Genomic DNA, 23,648 nt, shown 5'->3' with positions numbered 1-23,648 from the left:
TATGAACCGTATGCTCTGTCTGTATAGCGCGCAAGAAACAATACTTTTCACTGTATGTTAATACGTGTGACAAAAATAAATCAAATCAAATTTGTGTTAAATTTTAAATTCTGCTCAATAAAAGAAAATCAATGTATCAGTGCTGTCACCATCTATTCTGAGGAATGAATGGGCCTTACAATCTTGTACAGAATATGGATCAGAGCAAGTCCCATATTCGAATCACCCCTTGTGAATTCAGCTCCCACTGTGAGAGTGCGCTGCCTGATAAATCTCGGAGAATCCTAGAACTTACAGCACTAGGAGAGGCCACTGCAAGGGTGCCCAGTGCTTGCTTTTCAACTGCACTCGGTTCCTCCAATCCCTGTTCCCAAAGAAATGATGGTACCGAGGTAACCAGCAAACGTCCGGTGACTGGGCCAGTTGATGACAGATGGAATTCAATGCGAATAAGTTTGAAATAGTAAGTAGGCAGTAATTGGATCCAATCCGGAGGGCACGTTGAATAATCATCATTAATCATTTGTTTGCCCCTTCGACAGCGAGGAACGGACAGAGTAGCATTTAATTTTCTGTAGTGAGGTCTTCAATGGCAATGAAATGGATTTTTTGGAAGGAACGAGCATCCACAGAGTGAACAGCGGATTCCAGTTGGTTCTGATTGAGGATCTTGATTTTTCAGGTGAAATGCCCTTAGCTGCAGTGAAAAGTACAGTAGGCGATGCTTCCATAGCTGTTTCCTCAACTACACTTTCTTATCTTGAGCCAACTGTTCCCACTCACGGATGTCCATTTTTCAGTTTTGGAGTTACATCGAACTATAGTGTCGGTGTGCCTCAGTTGGCAGTGCTCACATCTGAGTCAGAAGGTGGGCAGTTCAAGTCCCATTTCAGGGATATGCGCAAACCAGCCTCCCATCCATTGACTCTGTCTACACTTCCCACTGCCTCGGCAAAGCAGCCAGCATAATCAAGGACCCCATGCACCCCGGACATTCTCTCTTCCACCTTCTTCCGTCGGGAAAAAGATACAAAAGTCTGAGGTCACGTACCAACTGACTCGGGGTGGCACGGTAGCACAGTGGTGGGCGGCACGGTAGCACAGTGGTTAGCACTGCTGCTTCACAGCTCCAGGGACCAGAGTTCAATTCCCGGCTTGGGTCACTGTCTGTGTGGAGTTTGCACATTCTCCCCGTGTCTGCGTGGATTTCCTCCGGGTGCTCCGGTTTCCTCCCACAGTCCAAAGGTGTGCGGGTTAGGTTGATTGGCCGTGCTAAAATTGCCCCTTAGTGTCATGAGATGGGTAGGTTAGAGGGATTAGCGGGTAAATATGTCGGGATATGGGGGTAGGGCCTGTGTGGCATTGTGGTCGGTGCAGACTTGATGGGCCGAATGGCCTCTTTCTACACTGTAGGGTTTCTATGATTTCTATGACTCAAGAACAGCCTCTTCCCTGCTGCTATCAGATTTTTGAATGGACTTACTTTGCATTAAGTTGATCTTTCTCTACACACTAGCTATGACTGTAACACTACATTCTGCACTCTCTCGTTTCCTTCTCTATGAACGGTATGTTTCGTCTGTATAGCGCGCAAGAAACAATACTTTTCACTGTATGTTAATACATGTGACAATAATAAATCAAATCAAATCATTTGAGCACAGTAATCTCGGTTGACACTCCTGTATTGCACTGTCAGAGATGCCATTTTTCAGATAGACGTTAAACCAAACTCCCATTTGCTCAAGTGGATGTAGCAGATCACAGAGTATCATTTTGAAAATAAAAAGCAGTGTGGTCATCCCCGTGTAGTGACCATTATCTATCTCTCAATGAACGTCACATAAACATATTGGGGTGAATTGTCCCGTTCCGCCCACTACGGGAATCGTAGCGGGCGAGGGCTGGACCATGGAAAGGTCTGTTGACCTCGGGCAGGATTTTCCGGGGCGAGTGTGACCGGAAAATCCCACCCATCATCTTGTCATTGTTATATTGCTGCTTGTTAGAGCTCCAGTGCTTTCTTCATTACAGCAGAGGCTACATTGAAAAAGCACTTCATTGGCTGTAAAGTGCTTTGGGGTGACCTGTGGCCATGATAGGTGCTATATAAATTCAATTCAAGTCCTTCTTTTAAGTAGTCTTTATGTCTTTTTTGCAAAACACAACAAAAATCATTTCTCAGCTGTCAATGTGCCACAAAATAATTTTAGGATTGATTCATGGACAAAACCATAAAAGATATTACTGTCCCCTGAGCAGATGCACCATAGAAAGCATTCTTTCTGGTTGTTTGGAATCCCTACAGTGCAGAAGGAGGCCATCTGGCCCATCGAGCCTACAGTGCCAACAATCCCTCTCAGGCCCCGTAACCCCACGTATTTACCCTGCTAGTCTCCCTGGCACTAAGGGTCAATTTAGCATGGCCAATCAACCTAACCCGCACATCTTTGGACTGTGGGAGGAAACCGGAGCACTCGGAGGAAACAGCACATGGGGAGAATGTGCAAACTCCACATAGACAGTGGCCCAAGGCCGGAATTGAACCTGGGTCTCTGGCGCTGTGCGACAGCAGTGCTAACCACTGTGCTGCCTTTAACCATTGGTGCTATTCCCCCTCCTTTTTTTATCTCTCCACTCTATCGTATCTGAAGACTCTATATCACAGCTTGGGTATGGCTCCTGCTCTGGCCAAGACTGCATGAAACTACAAGCCTCCCATCCATTGACTCCGTCTATATTTCCTGCTGCCTTGGAAAAACAGCCAGCATAGTCAATGACCCCATGTACCCTGGAGATACTCTCTTCCACCTTCTTCAAAGAACAAAGAACAATACAGCACAGGAACAGGCCCTTCGGCCCTCCAAGCCCGTGCCGCTCCTTGGTCCAAACTAGACCATTCTTTTGTATCCCTCCATTCCCACTCTTCCATTGGGAAAAAGGTCACGCACCAACCAACTCAAGAACAGCTTCTTCCCAAAGACAAAAACGGGCTCTCCGGGATTGGGAGATGTGAGGTTGGAGGCTGTGAAGGGAAGATCTCTGGAGGAGATGAGGTTATTGACAGTCCTAGAAACAGTGGCTTTATGTTCGATGGTTGGGTTGTGGTCCGGGGGGAGGTAGGAGGAAGCACCCGAGAGTTGGTGCCCAGACTCTGTGAGGTAGAGGTCCATACACCAGACAACAACAGCACCGCCTTTATCGGCGGGTTTGATGACAAGGTCAAGGTTGATCCTAAGAGAGCGAAGTGCGGCAAGTTCAGAAAGAAACAAGTTAGTGGTTGAGAGGAGCGGAGAAATTGAGATAGCCAATGTCTTGACGACAGCTTCTTCCCAAGTTTTGAATGGATCTACCGTATATTAAGCTGATCTATCTCTGCACCCTGGCTGTGATTGTAACACTATATTCAGCACCCTCTCCTTTCCTTCTCCCCTATGTACTCTATGAACAGTATGCTTTGTCTGTATACCGCGCAAGAAACAATACTTTTCACTGTATCCCAATACATGTGACAATAATAAATCAAATCAAAGATACAGAGACAGCAATCAAAAGAGGAAACTTGGGTTCAATTTTGCTTTGGAAAAGTGGAAAATTTGAGATGACCTAATTGGTGTTGTCACCATTACTAAGGGAATGAGCAAAATCGATCGGAACAAATTCTTTGCCGTGGTGAAGTTCACCTCCCAGGGCACACAAGTTAAAAATGAGGATGGTAAGAATGAGAAAGTACCAAATGATGACAAGCTGTGCACTAAAGAGGGACCACATTGTATGGAGAGATACGTCGTGGATGCATTTCTGGCAAGAGAAGGGATTAAAGGATTATGGTGAGAATGTGGGTTGATAGTCCGAGCTTCAAACAACACAAAAGGCAAATTATAGGTTAACCACACAAATGTCAAAGAGTATCATTAATATTGCAAGAATTTAATCATTTCCATAAAGTCATTCAAATTAATGTCAGGTTGAATGATCTGTACTTTCGTACTGGTGTGTCACTACGAGGTACTTTGGTAGTAATGTCTTCACAGTTCCAACAGAAATAAAATTGCCAGTGTTCAACACAAGTGGTTTTGTTAATAAAGATAATAATTCTATTTAAAATATTATTTACATGAGCTGATTATCGATAACTAACTTATACACAATTATACTGAAACAAGATAGGGTAAGTGTCAAGTGATAACCAAACTATAAAACCTGGGCTTGGTCTAGCAGCAAAATGCTCAAAAGGCAAATTCATCGCGATGGTATTTTTATAAGCACTAAAATGGGGATTTCATTCAGTATAAAAAACCTTCTGACTGTTCTCACAGCCATTGGCTTATCCGTGGGAGATGCAGAAGGAGGCCATTTGGCCCATCATCGAGCCTGCACAGACCACAATCCCACCCAGGCCCTATCCCCATAACCCCACGTATCTACCCTGCTAGTCCCCCTGACACTGAGGGAGGATTTAGCAAGGCCAATCCACCTAACCGGCACACCTTTGGACTGAGAGAGGAAACCGGGGCACCTGGAGTAAATCCACGCTGACATGGGGAGAATGTGCAGACTCCGCACAGACAGTCGCCCGAGTCCGAAATTGAACCCGGGTCCCTGGTGCTGTGGTGCTAACCACTGTGCCACCGTGCCGCTCGTGGTGTGGTGTGTTTTTAATTCTTTATTATGCTCCTGAGTAAAACCACTAGCACCGACCTAACAAAAAGTGTTAACCTGGAAAACACTCAAGCATCTCAGCGATCAGTAGTTTGTTTCTTAAAAGATTATTTTTCCTTCATCATACATTGTGTTTCAAAGACAACAGTTCGGCAACACATAGGTGTCGTCAACTGGTGATCAGTTGGCTAATTTGCGACCACTGTTTCCAGTACTCCTGTTTCTGAGACCTGATGAGGATATTAAAGTGGTTTCAGCACGATTTCTCCTCACCTCAGCCTCCCAGATTCCCCTTCGCTTTGGCAAACCTGCAAAACTTCTGAGCCGTGCTCTCCTGCGGGGTGAAAGGTCGGGGCTCTCACATTCTCCACGGAAATGAGCAGCTCTGACCAGTGTCTCTCTCATACACACTGCCGTCTCCATGGAAACAAGCCTCGCCAGACTAGCCTCCCGTACTGGCATCTCCATGGAAACGAGCTTTTCCCCGGGCCCAGCCTTTCACAGGTCTGTATCTCCATAGGAACACGGGTCTGCGGGCACCGACTTGCGTCACATCACCCTTCACCATCAAAAACTGTCAAACCCAACCCCCCCTCCCCCACCCGTGAAAGATGGGGCGGAAGAAAATTAAAGAATTGCACGCAACAATAACGAACAGCTGGAAGCCGCTGTTCCCTCAGACAGTAAGATAACCATTACATCACATTCAGTACATTTGCTGTAGATTTATATGTCAGGACATGTTAAACACTCTGACACAGAGGGGGGAAACTGGGGGAGTTGCTGGCCTTAGCTGCTGCAGTGTGAAGGCCAGGCCTCTTCCCCAGGGATAGTCACCCCCAGGCTGCTCCTGGGCACCCACTGCAGCTGCAGTAGTAAGACAGCACCTTTCCCACTCATCCTCCGGGGGAACAGGGAGACTCAGTTTGCCTTTCACTGGCAGTTGGATTTGAAGTCAGACCTTAGGGATGAAAAGTCAGTGCAATTAAACACACGACAACAGCCCACATACCAGGTTATCGAATATTCATTTCATACACCACAGGGCCGATGTTATCACGCCCACCCCATCACAGTGAGAATTGTGTGGGTGAATGGTTAAGGACGGCACAGTGGTTAGCACTGCTGCCTCACAGCGCCAGGGACCCGGGTTCGATTCCCGGCTTGGGTCACTGTCTGTGTGGAGTTTGCACGTTCTCCCCGTGTCCGCGTGGGTTTCCTTCGGGTGCTCCGGTTTCCTCCCACAGTCCAAAGATGTGTGGGTTAGGTGGATTGGCCGTGCTAAATTGCCCCTTAGTGTCAGGGGGTCTAGCTAGGGTAAATGCATGGGGCTATGGGGATAGGGCCTGGGTGGGATTGTGATTGGTGCAGACTCAATGGGCCGAATGGCCTCCTTCTACACAGTAGGATTCTATGATTCTATGATGGGGAATGGGTGGGAGAGGGAGTGTTTGCACCGCTTTCCCAATGAGTTCCCACCACCTGCTATTTTTACTTCCCTGAATTCAGGTGCAGGATTGGCCACCAAGTCTACATGCCTGGGGCCTCACTGAAACATGTCATCAAGACAGACATGTCATTTTAACCCCAGGCTTGAGTAACGCCTGGACAGTCTCACAATTGTCACTATAATCTACCTTGGATCCCCCAGGCCCGGGTTACATCCCCCCGCCCCCCCATTCCCTGCTTTCATCGCAACCTTGTCAAATCCCCACCTCAGCCCAAATCCGAACGTATCTCGCTGGGGGGACCATTTCCGTGGGACCCCAGCAATCAGCAGTCCACCAATTTTGACACCATTCCCGCCAGCCGTGCGACAAGAGTCAGTGTTGGGTTAAAACTGATCAGGCCTCACACTCCAGGAGGCCAACAACATGGCCGATCCCCACCTACACCCTCTTGGTCACCCAGTTCCCACCCCCAGTTAAAATCTGACCCTCTCTGACACGTTCACTGCACAAGAGGAAGGTCACAGAATAAAGCTTTCTCGGCCATGAAGGAAACTAACAATAGCAGGGCACCTTTTGCTTTGTGATAGCAACAGTATGGAGACTCTGCACCCAATCAAATAACTCATTTATTTGTGGTTTGGGGATCGGAAAGCAAATGAATTGGACATGAAATAAATAATAGGTGAGAACTCCCAGAGTGTGCTCTTTTCTGAGCTGGCACTTGTAAAACACATTTTTAGCTTATCTACGCCTGTCATAATCTTCACACATTTGCCATCAAAAACCTGCCTAAACCTGAGTGTTTCTAGTGGCGGGATTTCTCGTGGCCTTGGTCTTTCCCATCACCTTAGACTTCCTCCTGTCAGGCCTCCTGCACCTCTCATCAATACTGGGTATGCACTCGAGGTGCCACACTTGATCGTTGCTGGCTCGGGGATAAACCGCTTCCACGTAATGGCGGATAAGCCTCAAGCGGACCGGATCCAGCTGCTTCTTGTTGCAGGCGCCCGAGTGGTTGTACTGCAGCCTGAGATTTTCGGAGGTGAAGAGCTCCGGGAAGATCCTGACCAGGAGGCGGGCGGCAAAGTTCCCGATGGACAGGCTGTCCTGGACTATTTCCTTTAACTCTTTCGTGGAAAGCAGATGCTTGTTTGGGACTGGGAAATCCAGAGTGGGCACGGTTAGTTCGTCGAGCGCCACTTTGCAGAAGTTCCTGTGGTAGCGCTCTGTCCTCTCGGGTGCCAGGAGGACGGCTTCCTTTCTGGCGGGCTCTGGTTGCACTGAGGTGGTGGGCTCTTCCTTCACGGTGCCGACGATGGTTTTCTTCCTCTGCTGCTGATAAACGCGCCTTTGCTCGGTGTCCCGGCGGCGGCACCTCTCGTCCAGCTTGGAAACAAACTCTTGATTCCACACCTTGTCGCACTTGGCTCTGGAGTACATCAGTTGCACGTAGTGTCGGATGAGCTTTATCCGGACCGGGTCCAGTTGCTTCTTGCCGAGGGAGCCGCTGCAGTTGTACTGCTTCCTCAGGTTCTCCAGCGTGAAGAGCTCGGGGAACAGCCTCACCAGCAAGCGGGAGGCAAAGTTTCCAATGGACAGGCTGCTCTCGTAGATGTTTTTTAACTGCTGCTTGCTGAGTAGGTACTCTGGGCAAGGTACCTCGAAGTCTGGAGGGGGGATGAGGAGGCTGTGGAAATCGATGGGCATCAGCCAGATCTTCTTGGACCTCTGGCTGGATCGATCCAAGTCGCAGTTGTCGTTGCCGGTGGGTAGATTCGGGGAGCAGTGGCTCCCATTTCTGAAGATGTCAGACTCGCTCTCGTCGGAATTCATGCTCGCCAGCTCTTCATCCACCTTGTGGGTGACCTGCTGAAACCAAACCTTGTCTTCCTGCACGTCGGGGAAGTAGATCTCCACGTACCGGCGGACAATCTGCAGTCTCTGCGGATCCAGCGCCTGCTTCACCGACGAGCCGTAGCAGCTGGACTGCGACGCCAAACACCGCGTGTCGAAGAGCTCGGGGAAGAGCCTGCGCACCAGCAGAACGGCAAATTCTCCAGGAGACGAAGCCTCGTCCAAGTACTCGCTGATCTCCTGGGGTTCCAGGACCAAGTCCGAGCTGGCGCTGCTGCAGGAATCCAAGGACAGCCCTTCATCTTGTGCGTTGTTGTCAGCGTAGCGGTTCGGCTGGGGCTGCTCCGCCACGCGGTCGGACTGGTAAAAGCTGATCGCCTTGGCGTCCCGCTGGCCGCTCTCCATCTCCCTCTGCGCCCAGAACCTGCTGAAGAAGTCGCTCACCTGCGGCAGGCATTCCGTCTGCCAGACGTCCCCGTTCCTGGCTGACGGATAACAGACCTCAATGTAGTTTCTGATGAGCTGGAGGTGGAGAGAGTCCAGCTTCTTCTCAGACACGGAGCCGCAGGCGTCGCAGCCCCTGCTGGCCCCCTGGTCTTCAGTGAAAAGCTCCGGAAAGAGCTGCACAAGCAAGCGGCAGGCAAAGTCCCCGGTGGAGGAGCTCTGCTCCAGGACCTGCTTGAGTTCGGCGTTGTTGAGCTGGTATTCCGTGGGTGGCGAGAACTCCATCACCGATTCGCCAGGGTCCACCTGCTTCTTGATTCTGTTCACCTCCAACGAGAGCAAGTCGATCTTGCTGTGCAGCTGGCTCATGGTCGAGTTCAGAGTGTTGAGAGTGAAAATCATCTTATGGATCAGCGAGTAGAGGGTCAAGTCACCATCGGCCCCTTGGGCTGGCGAGGAGGAAGGGTAACTCTTGCGGTGGTCGCTCAGGTTTCGCTGCTGTGACAGGCTGTTGAAGTAAGCTCGCTCTGAAGCCTCGGGGGACGAGTGCTGATCCACGGCCTGGACGCTTCGCCGCTCTGCTATTTTGTGCGAGATGCTGTAGAGTGGCTTCCTGTACGAGGGCTTGTCCTGAGGACCATCGTCACATTCCATCAACAAATCTGTCGTGGCCTCCTTTACTTTGGCTGCATCATCAGAGTTTCCCTGGGGAGATACTGCAGCGTCTATGCCATTTAAACTTGCAAACCTGTCCTTAAAACACAAAGTACAACATCTTTAGTGAAAATCGCACAACCCGAATCATTGAATCCCTGCAGTGCAGAAAGAGGCCATTCGGCCCATCGAGCCTGCACCGACCACAATCCCACCCAGGCCCCATCCCCGTAACCCCATGTATTTACACTGCTAATCTCCCTGATACTAAGGGGCAATTTACCAAGGCCAATTCACCTAACCCGCACATTTATTTTGGACTGTGGGAGGAAATTGGAGCACCCGGAGGAAAGACACGGGGAGAACGTGCAAACTCCACACAGACAGTGACCTGAGCCAGGAATCGAAGATACATGCAAATGTATCTGCTCTCCTTAGATTTTACACTATCTATATCACACAAACCAATAGCAAATGTTTCTCGACATTTCTTTGCTTGTTTTGTTTAAGTGATACTCAGTTTAAATAGGTTGGAGGCAGGTCATGCCACTGCTAAGTGGGTATGGTGGGCAGTTACATTACATTCTTTTTTATTCATTTGTGGGCATGGGTGTCACTGGCTGGGCCAGCATTTATTGCCCATCCCTAGTCGCCCTTGATCAGAGGGCAGTTGAGAGTCAACCACATTGCTGTGGCTCTGGAGTCACATGTAGGCCAGACCGGGTAAGGGCAGCAGATTTCCTTCCCTAAAGGACATTAGTGAATCAAATGGGCTTCTCCGACAATGGTTTCATGGTCATCAGTAGATTCTTAATTCCAGATATTTTTTATTGAATTCAAATTCCACCATCTTCCATGGTGGGATTCGAACCCGTGTCCCCAGATCATTAGCTGAGTTTCTGGATTAACAGTCTAGCAATAATATCACACGGCCATTGCCTAGTTTTACTGGAGTAAAACAAAGTGTTACTCCACTGAATAACAATCCAACGACACTAGCTGCAGGGATGCAGTGGCCTAGTGGTATTGCTGCTGGACTAGTAATGCCGAGACGCAGGGAGATGCTCTGGGGACCTATGTTCCAATCCCACCACAGCAGATGGTGACATTTGAAGTCAATAAAAATCTGGAACTCAAAGTATAATGATGACCATGAAACCACTATAATTTTTTAAAAACACATCCAGTTCACTAATGACCTTTAGGGAAGGAAATGTGCCATAAGTCCAGAACCACAGCAATGTGGTTAATTCCTCTGAAATGGCCACTGAGTTCAAGGGTGTCTCTGTGCGGGGGGAGGATGCGGGGGGAGGGTGCGGGTGTCTCTCTGCGGGGGGGAGGGTGCGGGTGTCTCTCTGCGGGGGGGAGGGTGCGGGGGGAGGGTGCGGGTGTCTCTCTGCGGGGGGAGGGTGTCTCTGTGCGGGGGGAGGGTGCGGGGGGAGGGTGCGGGTGTCTCTGTCTGGGTGTCTCTGTCTGGGTGTCTCTGTCTGGGTGTCTCTGTCTGGGTGTCTCTGTCTGGGTGTCTCTATGCGAGTGTCTCTGTGCGAGTGTCTCTGTGCGGATGGAAGGTGCGGGTGTCTCGGTGCGTGTGGAGGGTGTCTCTGTGCGGGGGGGAGGGTGTCTCTGTGCGGGGGGAGGGTGTCTCTGTGCGGGGGGAGGGTGTCTCTGTGCGGGGGGAGGGTGTCTCTGTGCGGGGGGAGGGTGTCTCTGTGCGGGGGGAGGGTGTCTCTGTGTGGGGGGAGGGTGTCTCTGTGCGGGGGGGGGGTGTCTCTGTGCGGGGGGGAGGGTGTCTCTGTGCGGGGGGGAGGGTGTCTCTGTGCGGGGGGAGGGTGTCTCTGTGCGGGGGGAGGGTGTCTCTGTGCGGGGGGAGGGTGTCTCTGTGCGGGGGGAGGGTGTCTCTGTGCGGGGGGGGGGGTGTCTCTGTGCGGGGGGGGGGTGTCTCTGTGCGGGGGGAGGGTGTCTCTGTGCGGGGGGAGGGTGTCTCTGTGCGGGGCGAGGGTGTCTCTGTGCGGGGGGGGGTGTCTCTGTGCGGGGGGAGGGTGTCTCTGTGCGGGGGGAGGGTGTCTCTGTGCGGGGGGAGGGTGTCTCTGTGCGGGGGGAGGGTGTCTCTGTGCGGGGGGAGGGTGTCTCTGTGCGGGGGGGGGTGTCTCTGTGCGGGGGGGGGGGTGTCTCTGTGCGGGGGGAGGGTGTCTCTGTGCGGGGGGGAGGGTGTCTCTGTGCGGGGGGGAGGGTGTCTCTGTGCGGGGGGGAGGGTGTCTCTGGGCGGGGGGAGGGTGTCTCTGTGCGGGGGAGGGTGTCTCTGTGCGGGGGAGGGTGTCTCTGTGCGGGGGGAGGGTGTGGGTGTCTCTGTGCGGGGGGGGGGGTGTCTCTGTGCGGGGGGGGGTGTCTCTGTGCGGGGGGGAGGGTGTCTCTGTGCGGGGGGGAGGGTGTCTCTGTGCGGGGGGGAGGGTGTCTCTGTGCGGGGGGGAGGGTGTCTCTGTGCGGGGGGGAGGGTGTCTCTGTGCGGGGGGGAGGGTGTCTCTGTGCGGGGGGGAGGGTGTCTCTGTGCGGGGGGAGGGTGTGGGTGTCTCTGTGCGGGGGGAGGGTGTGGGTGTCTCTGTGCGGGGGGAGGGTGTCTCTGTGCGGGGGGAGGGTGTGGGTGTCTCTGTGCGGGGGGAGGGTGTCTCTGTGCGGGGGGAGGGTGTGGGTGTCTCTGTGCGGGGGGAGGATGCGGGGGGAGGATGCGGGAGTCTCTGTGTGGGTGGAGGGTGTGGGTGTCTCTGTGTGGGTGGAGGGTGTGGGTGGGCGCTGTCACAGATCTTCCTGAGCTTCCTCTTCATACCTTGCCTGGGGGCTGAGACTGCTGCTTTGTGCCTCGTGGGCTGAAAGTGCTGCTGCCCATTGAAACATATCGATATCCCTATCGGGATGGGCTGGTCGAACCAGCGACACCTACATCTCATGAATTAATTTTTTAAAATCGAAACACATAGAGGGGAAGAACTTAATGTTTCTTTAAAATAACTGTGGCAAATATGTACTCTATTGAGATACCTGAGGACGTGAGAATAGTAGCAAGGACGTCTTACTGCAGCTAGTGTTTTAACAACACCAGGTTAAAGTCCAACAGGTTTATTTGGTAGCAAATACCATTTGCTTTCGGAGCGCTGCTCCTTCGTCAGATGGAGTGGAAATGTGCTCTCAAACAGGGCACAGAGACACAAAATCAAGTTACAGAATACTGATTAGAATGCGAATCCCTACAGCCAGCCAGATCTTAAAAATACAGACAATGTGGGTGGAGGGAGCATTAAGCACAGGTTAAAGAGATGTGTATTGTCTCCAGACAGGACAGCCCGCAAGTCCAGGAGGCAAGCTGTGGGGGTTACTGATAATGTGACATAAATCCAACATCCCGGTTTAGGCCGTCCTCATGAGTGCGGAACTTGGCTATCAGTCTCTGCTCAGCGACTCTGCGCTGTCGTGTGTCGTGAAGGCCGCCTTGGAGAACGCTTACCTGAAGATCAGAGGTTGAATGCCCGTGACTGCTGAAGTGCTCCCCCACAGGAAGAGAACAGTCTTGCCTGGTGATTGTCGAGCGGTGTTCATTCATCCGTTGTCGTAGCGTCTGCATGGTTTCCCCAATGTACCATGCCTCGGGACATCCTTTCCTGCAGCGTATCAGGTAGGCAACGTTGGCCGAGTTGCAAGAGTAGGTACCGTGTACCTGGTAGATGGTGTTCTCACGTGAGATGATGACATCCGTGTCGATGATCCGGCACGTCTTGCAGAGGTTGCAGTGGCAGGGTTGTGTGGTGTCGTGGTCACTGTTCTCCTGAAGGCTGGGTAGTTTGCTGCGGACAATGGTCTGTTTGAGGTTGCGCGGTTGTTTGAGCAGTTTGAGCGGTTGTTTCCTTCGTCGTCCAGTACTTCCCCGGAGCGGAGAAGCTACGGCATCTCCTCCGGAGTCTTCAACATGTCATTGATGAAAACGAACATCTCGCCAAGGCCATCCCCACACCCCCACTTCTTGCCTTCAAACAACCGCGCAACCTCAAACAGACCATTGTCCGCAGCAAACTACCCAGCCTTCAGGAGAACAGTGACCATGACACCACACAACCCTGCCACAGCAACCTCTGCAAGACGTGCCGGATCATCGACACGGATGCCATCATATCACATGAGAACACCATCTACCAGGTACACGGTACATACTCTTGCAACTCGGCCAACGTTATCTACCTGAAACACTGCAGGAAAGGATGTCCCGAGGCATGGTACATTGGGGAAACCATGCAGACGCTACGACAACGGATGAATGAACACCGCTCGACAATCACCAGTTCTCTTCCTGTGGGGGACCACTTCAGCAGTCACGGGCATTCAGCCTCTGATCTTCAGGTAAGCGTTCTCCAAGGCGGCCTTCACGACACACGACAGCGCAGAGTCGCTGAGCAGAAACTGATAGCCAAGTTCCGCACACATGAGGACGGCCTAAACCGGGATGTTGGATTTATGTCACATTATCAGTAACCCCCACAGCTTGCCTCCTGGACTTGCAGAATCTTACTAGCTGTTCTGTCTGAAGACAATACACATCTCTCTAACCTGTGTTTAATGCTCCCTCCACTCACATTGTCTGTATCTTTAAGATCTGGTTGGTTGTAGGGATTCGCATTCTAATCAGTATTCTGTAACTTGATTTTGTGTCTCTGTGCCCTGTTTGAGAGCACATTTTCACTCCATCTGACGAAGGAGCAGCGCTCCGAAAGCTTATGGTATTTGCTACCAAATAAACCTGTTGGACTTTAACCTGGTGTTGTTAAAACTCTTACTGTGTTCACCCCAGTCCAACGCCGGCATCTCCACATCATTACTGCAGCTATACGGGGGCCTGGGTGAGACCACACCTTGGGTATTGTGCAGTATTGGTCTCCTTATCTAAGCAATGACATACTTGCCATCGAGGGAATGTTGCAAAGGTTCTTGGGATGGCAGGGCTGTTGTATGAGGAGAGATTGGGTCAACTGGGTTCCTGAGAGGTCCACAACAGTGGCCCATGAAGATCAGAGTTGGGATGTCCAGTTCCAGTCAGTAGCCATGAACTTCTCCCAACTCAACAGCAACATAACTGTGACCAAGAGCTTAGTAAAAAGAGGAATCCAACCTACATTTGACCACAGCGCACTAAAGTGCATCAATGCTCCAAAGCCCGGCCCTGACCCGTGGTGCTAAGTTAAAGCACATTAAAATATAACTACATATCGATCAATAACATTTAAACAGTGTGTTGCTTTGGAATAAAGAATGACAAGGCTAAAAGATCTTTGTATGGTCAGAATATACTGCGATATAGACGATATTTACCTCATGGATAATTCTCCTCCTTTTACGGACAATGGGACTCCTGCGTTCCGGAATCATCTCAGCAGAACCATTCTGTATCTGTGTTCGTTTTGCCGAATCCTGTACGTAGATGGGCTCTGTGGCTCTATGTGGACTGCAGCCACCCACATCAGCCTCTGTGCTGCTAATTTCTGCTTTGACCCTGTCAATACTGACCTTTGTCGCTGTGAGGGCGAGAGGAAAACATAAAGCTATCAAGTTATTTTTTTCCCACAATACGATAATAGCACTCATTGATTTCTCAGTTCAAGCTTTATCTGAACTCGAGCTTTATTTTGCTCTATCTCTTTCCGCTGAAAACAATTGTCGTTAACTTGGATATCAAAGTGAAAACAGAAGGATATTCAGGCAACTTCAGTTCCTGAGATATTTACGGATTTAGACAACTGATAACGATGTCTCTTTAGCGGGAAAAGTAAGGACTTTGTTTCAAAATATATTAAGTTTTATAAATGCAAATTGGCAATGAATTTAAAGCTCTAAGAATTGTAAGTAGCTCTGACCGAGGGATATAGATTTGAATAGAGGCATGTCTGTGCTAATCCATTGAGGCCTATACCTGTCCAAGTCTAAATCCTTCGGAGGTTTTAATGTTTGAACCCCTTAGATGGGAGCTAAGAACTCTTCCAGTAACTGAATAAGCATACATATATACACACGCACAAATATATCAATTAGGAAAGCCAAAGGCCATTCGGCCCCTTGAGTCTGCTCTACTATTTATTACGATCATGGCCAATCTGAAAGTGGCCTCAACTCCACTTTCCTGTCTGCTCATCATAACACTTGACTCCTTTCTCAATCAAGAATCTAACTGAGCCTTGGATATTCCCAATGATGTGGAGATGTCGGCGTTGGACTGGGATGAACACGGTAAGAAGTCTCACAACACCAGGTTAAAGTCCAACAGGTTTATTTGGTAGCAAATACCATAAGCTTTCGGAGCACTGCTCCTTCGTCAGATGGAGTGGAAATGTGCTCTCAAACAGTGCACAGAGACACAACATCAAGTTGCAGAATACTGATTAGAATGCGAATTCCTACAGCCGGCCAGGTCTTAAAGGTACAGACAATGTGTGTGGAGGGAACATTAAACACACCTGTGAGAGCACATTTCCACTCAATCTGACGAAGGAGCAGTGCTCCGAAAGCTTATGGTATTTGCTACCAAATAAACCTGTTGGACTTTAACCTGGCGTTGTGAGACTTCTTACCGTATTCCCAATGACCCAGCCACAGGCCAATGGCCTTCTGAGAGAGAAAAATCTCCTCATCTCCATCTTATTTTTAAACTGTGTGCCCTAGTATTAGCCTCACCCATAAGTGGAAAGGCCCAACCAGAATCCACTTTGTCAAGTCCCCCCCAGGTTCGATATGTTTCAATGGGCCGCAGCACTTTCAGTCCCACGAGGCACAAAGCAGCAATCTCAGCCCCCAGGCAATGTATGAAGAGGAAGCTCTGGAAGATCTGTTACAGCGCTCACCCACACCCTCCCCCCGCACAGAGACACCCACACCCTCCACCCACACAGAGACACCCACACCCACCCCCCGCACAGAGACACCCACACCCTCCCCCCGCACAGAAACACCCACACCCTCCACCCGCACAGAGACACCCACACCCTCCCCCCGCACAGAGACACACTCCCCCCGCACAGAGACACCCTCCCCCCGCACAGAGACACCCTCCCCCCGCACAGAGACACCCACACCCTCCCCCCGCACAGAAACACCCACACCCTCCCCCCGCACAGAAACACCCACACCCTCCACCCGCACAGAGACACCTTCGCCCCGCACAGAGACACCCTCCCCCCGCACAGAGACACCCTCCCCCGCACAGAGACACCCTCCCCCCGCACAGAGACACCCTCCCCCCGCACAGAAACACCCACACCCTCCCCCCGCACAGAAACACCCACACTTTCCCCCCGCACAGAGACACCCTCCACCCGCACAGAGACACCCTCCCCCCGCACAGAGACACCCTCCCCCCGCACAGAGACACCCTCCCCCCGCACAGAGACACCCTCCCCCCGCACAGAGACACCCTCCCCCCGCACAGAGACACCCGCACCCCCGCACAGAGACACCCACACACTCCCCCCGCACAGAGACACCCTCCCCCGCACAGAGACACCCTCCCCCCCGCACAGAGACACCCTCCCCCCGCACAGAGACACCCTCCCCCCGCACAGAGACACCCTCCCCCCGCACAGAGACACCCGCACCCCCGCACAGAGACACCCGCACCCCCGCACAGAGACACCCGCACCCCCGCACAGAGACACCCGCACCCCCGCACAGAGACACCCACCCCCCGCACAGAGACACCCTCCCCCCGCACAGAGACACCCGCACCCCCGCAGAGACACCCACACCCTCCCCCCGCACAGAGACACCCTCCCCCCGCACAGAGACACCCTCCCCCCGCACAGAGACACCCTCCCCCGCACAGAGACACCCTCCCCCCGCACAGAGACACCCTCCCCCCGCACAGAGACACCCTCCCCCCGCACAGAGACACCCACACCCTCCCCCCGCACAGAGACACCCTCCCCCCGCACAGAGACACCCTCCCCCCGCACAGAGACTCCCTCCCCCCGCACAGAGACACCCTCCCCCCGCACAGAGACACTCACACCTCCCCCGCACAGAGACACCCTCCCCCCGCACAGAGACACCCTCCCCCCGCACAGAGACACCCACACCCTCCCCCCGCACAGAGACACCCTCCCCCCCGCACAGAGACACCCTCCCCCCGCACAGAGACACCCTTCCCCCGCACAGAGACACCCTCCCCCCGCACAGAGACAACCTCCCCCCGCACAGAGACACCCTCCCCCCGCACAGAGACACCCTCCCCCCGCACAGAGACACCCTCCCCCCGCACAGAGACACCCTCCCCCCGCACAGAGACACCCTCCCCCCGCACAGAGTCACCCTCCCCCCGCACAGAGACAGCCTCCCCCCGCACAGAGACACCCTCCCCCCGCACAGAGACACCCTCCCCCCGCACAGAGACACCCTCCCCCCGCACAGAGACACCCTCCACCCACACAGAGACACCCGCATCCTCCCCCCGCACAGAGACACCCTCCCCCCGCACAGAGACACCCTCCCCCCGCACAGAGACACCCACACCCTCCCCCCGCACAGAGACACCCACACCCCGCACAGAGACACCCCCCCCCGCACAGAGACACCCTCCCCCCGCACAGAGACACCCACACCCCGCACAGAGACACCCTCCCCCCGCACAGAGACACCCTCCCCCCGCACAGAGACACCCTCCCCCCGCACAGAGACACCCTCTCCCCGCACAGAGACACCCCCCCCCCGCACAGAGACACCCTCCCCCCGCACAGAGACACCCTCCCCCCGCACAGAGACACCCACCCCCCGCACAGAGACACCCTCCCCCCGCACAGAGACACCCTCCCCCCGCACAGAGACACCCTCCCCCCGCACAGAGACACCCTCCCCCCGCACAGAGACACCCTCCCCCCGCACAGAGACACCCTCCCCCCGCACAGAGACACCCTCCCCCCGCACAGAGACACCCTCCCCCCGCACAGAGACACCCACACCCTCCCCCCGCACAGAGACACCCACACCCTCCCCCCGCACAGAGACACCCACACCCTCCCCCCGCACAGAGACACCCACACCCTCCCCCCCCGCACAGAGACACCCTCCCCCCGCACAGAGACACCCACACCCTCCCCCTGCACAGAGACACCCTCCCCCTGCACAGAGACACCCTCCCCCCGCACAGAGACACCCTCCCCCCGCACAGAGACACCCTCCCCCCGCACAGAGACACCCACACCCTCCCCCCGCACCCTTTCCAAGTAAATGTAAAGAATATCAGCTCAGAAAATTAAGAGACAGAATCAATTTTGTTGGGAGCCAGGAAACTGGTGGAGCTGGTTTATGGACCCCTAACAGTAGCTGTAGTATCGAGCAGAATGCACATTAAGAAATTCAAAGTGCATGCAACTTGGCTAATACAGTAATCTTGGGAGACTTTAATCTGCATATCGACGGAGTAACCAAATTTGTAGTAATAGTGCGAAGGATAGGTTCACAGAATGCATTCAGGTAATTTTGTAGATCAGTTTGTCCAGCTCCCAACTCGGAAACATGCTATTTTAAATCTAATATTTGCCTTTCATACCTACCGAGTTTGTTTTGTTCAGATTTAAGATCCTAGTTTCATATTTAACCATAGAATCCCTACAGTGCAGAAGGGGTCCGTTCGGCCCATCAAGTCTGTACCGACAACAATCCCAGCCAGGCCCTATCCCCGTAACCCACATATTTACCCCACTAATCCCTTTAACCTACACATCCCAGGACACTAAGTGGCAATTTAGCATGGCCAATCAACCTAACCTGTACATGTTTGGACTGTGGGTTTTCTCTGGAGCACCCGGAGGAATCCCACGCAGACACGGGGAGAATGTGCAAATTCCACACAGACAGTGACCCATGTCAGGAATCGAACCTTGGTCCCTGGCGCTGTGAGGCAACAGTGCCCAAATCATTCTCAAACTCAATATAAACTCAAAGATATAATGATTGCTCTTCCCAGAGGCTCCTCTTCAACATTCAATAACTTTGTCTCAATGCAGAATATTGTGTTTAGATGCCTGCCAATCACAAACCAAATAAATCATAAACTGTGCTTGTGCTACCCAGGTGTCATTGCATCATTTGTCCATCTGGCGGGTACTGGGTAGGAAGTTAGCATGAAGAAACATTCGTAAAACTGCAGAAGTTACCACTAAAAAAGAAAGGAATGGAAAATTAAACCATTCAAGTTCCTGCTATAAAGTCAGTGCTTCTCTTCAAATCTTTGCCCACGTATTGTTGAATCAGTCTGCAAATCAGTGTTTTATGTCAGTCTAGAGCATTAATCCCATCATGTCAAGATGATCCTCACTCTTCACAAAATAATAATTATAAAGGAATTTACCACGTGCTCCTGTTCCTAACTCTTCATCCTTGCTGACAGAAAGATTTTGAACTATGAATGGTGCCCTGGCTCCAAGTTCACCATTCTGCCCTCCAATGTTCATTGTCTACCTGGAATAAAGAACTCTGCAGTTAAAACACAAATAAAGCCCACGTTACAGGTATGTGAATAACGGCTAATAAAACCACCTGGATTAACAGCTAACAAAGCTGTACATTCAATCATTCATGCCTTATATAAACCCTTCTGAATTTATCAGTTTCCTGCGGAATAATTCATGCAGCGAGGGGCAAGGTTTAAAGGAGATGTACGAGGCAGATTTTTTACACAGAGAGTGGTGGGTGCCTGGAACTTGTTGCCGGGAGAGGTAGTGGAAGCGGATACGGTAGTGACTTTTAAGGGGCGTATTGACAAGTGCACGAATAGGATGGGAATAGAGGGATATGGTCCCCGGAAAGGTAGGGGGTTTTAGTTAAGTCGGGCAGCATGGTCGGTGCAGGCTTGGAGGGCCGAAGGGTCTGTTCCTGTGCTGTAATGTTCTTTGTTCAACGGTTAATTTGGCTGAGGAATTAAACACATTCGTTCTTGCAAAATGAATGACAAAAGTCTGAGAAAGAAATGAGTCACTTATGCGCAATTTCTCTATATCTTCTAGACTGTTACGTTTAAATGAAAAAAAAAATCCACTTTTTAATTCTTATAAAATGCACCTATTTTATTTTCTCCCATTTGAACCAAATGAAACTGTTGACATTCAGGGAAAAAGTGCTGTTATAGAAGTTTCTTCTGCTCAGGGTGAATTTATTCTGAGAAATTGTCTGCAGACCAGCACTTTCACGCATTCAATGTTCAACTGAGATTTTCTGTAACAGAAATACATTACAGGAAGTTGGCATTCTGGTCGGGTGGGGGGTGGTGGTGTTGAACGCAACTGGCTTCCTACCACATTTCTTTTTAATGTTTAAAGTAAAAGCAACAACTGCACTGAGCAAAGTGGGAAAGATGTGGCCTGTCTGAGAATGGACTGTCATCACTCCAAAAAAGGGAACTTTTATTTTGAATGCTGGAAGTGCTGACATGACCTTTTGGTACTCTGCGGTGTCACCTCACTTAATCACAAGACCTGGTGTGGGTTTATAAAGTTTAAAAGTTAAAGTTTGAAGTTTATTTATTAGTGTCACAATCACAAGCTCACATTAACACTGCAATGAAGTTGCTGTGAAAATCCCCTGATCGCCACACTCTGGCGCCTGTTCGGGTACAGGTGAGGGAGAATTTAGCATGGCCAATGCACCCAACCAGCACGTCTTTCGGACTGTGGGAGGAAACTGGAGCACCCGGAGGAAACCCACGCAGATACGGGGAGAACGTGCAAACTCCGCACAGACAGTGTGACCCGAGCTGGGAATCGAACCCGGATCCCTGGCGCCGTGAGACAGCAGCGCTCACCACTGTGCCACCGTGCAAAGGAGATTTGGGGAGGGCAGTTGGCACAGAAGTTGGCACCATGAGACTGAATCACCTTTGACTCAACATAAATGTGAGCTGCGGGTGAGTGGCTTTGCCATGTGCCTTGACATGGGGGAGGGGAAGGGGGAGGGTGTCAGGCCATCCTGTGGAGGCAGTGTGCCTCTGCTCAACCAGAGAGGGGAGAGAAATAAAAACCCAGAGACACAACTCATAAGCGGAAAAAAAACACTCCACTTCCTCATTGCATTCAATTCACACAACCTCCCAAGGCAGGGCGGAGAACTGGACTTGTGCACATTACAGTGAAAGCAACAATCCCTTCTTGCTAACTTATTTAGTGAGAGGAAGAGGGGGAGAATTCCTTCAGCAGCAGTGCTGAAGGTTGAGAGAGAAAGAGAGAGAAGCAGCGCTGGGGTTTTTTTTCTCTTTCCCCTGCTGGACACGTCCAGCGTGGCGCCATGACCCTTCTCCAGAGAGGCAAGGAGTTGTGTCCTTGCTGGGTGAGAAATATCTCAGCAGATTGGAGCTGGGCTTTGCTTTCAGTACCCACTCCCCCCCTCTCTCTCACACAGACACACACTGCGAGCTGCTGTATTGTGTGTGTGTGTGAAGGACAGCACAGTGAGCCGCCTCACCCTTACCTGCCCTGGCTGCCTGAGTGAGACTACCTGAGCCCCGGGCTCCCCCACTCTCTCCCCCGCCGCCTGTGGAAAATGGAGCCGAGTGTTTTTTTCTCTCTGACTCTTGGGTGTCCGCTCCGTGACGTGACTTTGTGTCATTTCCGCAGCCAGGCGAGAGGGAGAAAAGAAAGGAAGAGGGGAGAGAGACAGAGGGAGAGATATAGAGGGAGAGGAATGAGACTGGGAGAGAGAAGGAGAGGGAAGGGTGAGGGAGAGAGAGAGGACACACAGCAATAGGAGACACCAGAGAGACAGTAAACAGAAACACGAGAAGGGTAAAAAAAAAAGGGAATAGAGGCAAGAACAGGGAGAAAGGAAGGAATTGGGGATTAGAAAGAAAGGAGTGGGATTAAAAAGGATAGAGACACAGAGAGCCAGGAGTTGGCAGAATGCAATGTCACTGTTATTTTATAGACTTTTAAAAAATAGTTTCCAGCCTTCAGCGGGACAGAACCACACGGAGAGAGGAAGGTTTGCAGAGCACTGCACTGACACTCAGACCCTGTGTTCAGTTACCAGACACCATCCACTAAACTCCACTCTGCGCTTCACTTTGAACCCCCTCCCCCATGGGCCGTGGGAAGAGCAAAGTTATAATTGTTTTATATTTTCGAAGGAATCAGAGGGAAGAGGAGAAAGTTGGCGAGAGGGGATGGGAAACAAACTGTGGATTTATCCCCGCAGATCACAAAGTGAAGGGGAGAGAGAGAGGACATATAAACATGGTGAAAGGACTCAAACTTCAGCAATCTGCCGGCAGCAATTAGGGACAGCAGAGGGAAAGTAATATTACAGTGGGCACACACTCACAACTGTGAGTTCATGTGGGCATGCTGAAGTGTGTCCAATGGAGTGCTGTGCCCTGTTTATCTTTTAGGATTATCATCTCTCTGAGTTTTTTTTTAAAACAGGGTATTGTTTTAAGATTATAATTCAAAATGTTTTCACTTCGCCATTACATTTTCATAGAATCCCTTCAGTGCAGAAGAAGGCCATTCGGCCCATCAACATCGACAACAATCCCACCCAGGCCCTATCCCCGCAATCCCACGCATTTACCCTGCTAATCTGCCTGACACTAAGGGACAATTTAGCATGGCCAGTCCATCTAACCCGCACATCTTTGGAGTGTGGGAGGAAACCAGAACACCTGGTGGAAACCCGGAGACATGGGGAGAACATGCAAACTCCACACAGACAGTCACCCAAGGCTGGAATTGAACCTGGGTCCCTGGCGTTGTGCAGCAGCAGTACTAACCACCAATGGAATGGATTTTTTAAAAATTCATTTGTGGGACATGGCTGGCTGGCCAACATTTATTGCCCATCTCTAGTTGCTCTTGTTCAGAGGGTGGTTGAGAGTCAACCACATTGCTGTGGCTCTGGATTCACATGTAGACCAGACCGGGTAAGGATGGCAGATTTCCTTCCCTAAAGGACATTAGTGAACCAGATGGGTTTTTCCGACAATCGACAATTGTTTTATGGTCATCAATAGATTCTCAATTCTAGATAATTTTTTTTATTGAATTCAAATTCCACCATCTGCTGTGGCAGGATTTGAACCCAGGTCCCCAGAACATTAGCTGGATTAATAGTCGAACAATAATACCACGAGGCCATCGCCTCCCCATAATGCAACTATTATATGAGAGATTCAAAATAAATTATGGTTTTAAGAGTAGATTTGCGGTCTGTATGTTAGTGAACCACATGGAATACAAGACTGATACATCTCAAGGCGAAGCGGGGGGTATGTATGGTCGCTGAGAGTGGACGTAAGATGCGGATTGGATTCATCTTCATTTTAATGTCTTCAGTGGTGAAAATAGCTTCTTTGCACTTTACTGTGAGGACCCACAAATGTTAACTTGGCCCTTGGTGCAGAACAAAGAGGCAGGTGTCCATCGAATTGTAACCTAGCATCAGTCACATCCTAAAGAGGGTGCAGAAAACTGACGGGGTTGGAGGGTCAGTGATTGGATTTAGAAAATCTAACCCAATTTCTAAATCTTGCAGTCACAAGAAATTGTATCAAGAACTAATTTGCACCTCTTCCTT

The 23,648-nt window shown here is 51.3% G+C and overlaps 1 protein-coding gene across 3 annotated transcripts; it reads right to left on the bottom strand.

Annotated features, from left to right (window-relative positions):
- Window positions 1–6,721: 6,721 nt before the first annotated feature.
- On the bottom strand, window positions 6,722–21,819 carry bend3 (BEN domain containing 3). Of its 3 annotated transcripts, none has more exons than XM_078212407.1 (4): window positions 21,549–21,819; window positions 19,438–19,547; window positions 14,415–14,617; window positions 6,722–9,159 (listed from the first exon to the last, which is right to left on the bottom strand). In XM_078212407.1, the coding sequence occupies exons 3-4, from the start codon at window positions 14,417–14,419 to the stop codon at window positions 6,903–6,905; spliced, it is 2,262 nt and encodes a 753-aa protein (XP_078068533.1). In that variant the 5' UTR covers window positions 14,420–14,617; window positions 19,438–19,547; window positions 21,549–21,819; the 3' UTR covers window positions 6,722–6,902. The 3 variants fall into 3 exon arrangements, with proteins under 3 accessions (XP_078068533.1, XP_078068530.1, XP_078068531.1); XM_078212404.1 differs by having other exon boundaries at window positions 6,722–9,164; window positions 21,549–21,682; XM_078212405.1 differs by lacking the exon at window positions 21,549–21,819 and adding an exon at window positions 20,148–20,206 and having other exon boundaries at window positions 6,722–9,164.
- Window positions 21,820–23,648: the final 1,829 nt, after the last annotated feature.

Source organism: Mustelus asterias, chromosome 5, assembly GCF_964213995.1.
Source record: "Mustelus asterias chromosome 5, sMusAst1.hap1.1, whole genome shotgun sequence".
NCBI lineage: Eukaryota > Metazoa > Chordata > Chondrichthyes > Carcharhiniformes > Triakidae > Mustelus > Mustelus asterias.
The sequence above is the reverse complement of the archived record's forward strand: the minus strand, read 5'-3'. Positions and strand labels throughout refer to the sequence as shown.

What these genes read in the sequence shown, in the direction of transcription:
- bend3 (XM_078212404.1), bottom strand. Translation starts at nt 19,540, where the DNA reads ATGAACATTGGAGGGCAGAATGGTGAACTTGGAGCCAGGGCACCATTC. An exon ending in GTTAGGAACAGGAGCACGTG is followed by an intron (nt 14,618 to 19,437) that starts GTAAATTCCTTT and finishes TCGCCCTCACAG; the next exon opens with CGACAAAGGTCAGTATTGAC. An exon ending in GGAGGAGAATTATCCATGAG is followed by an intron (nt 9,165 to 14,414) that starts GTAAATATCGTC and finishes TTGTGTTTTAAG; the next exon opens with GACAGGTTTGCAAGTTTAAA.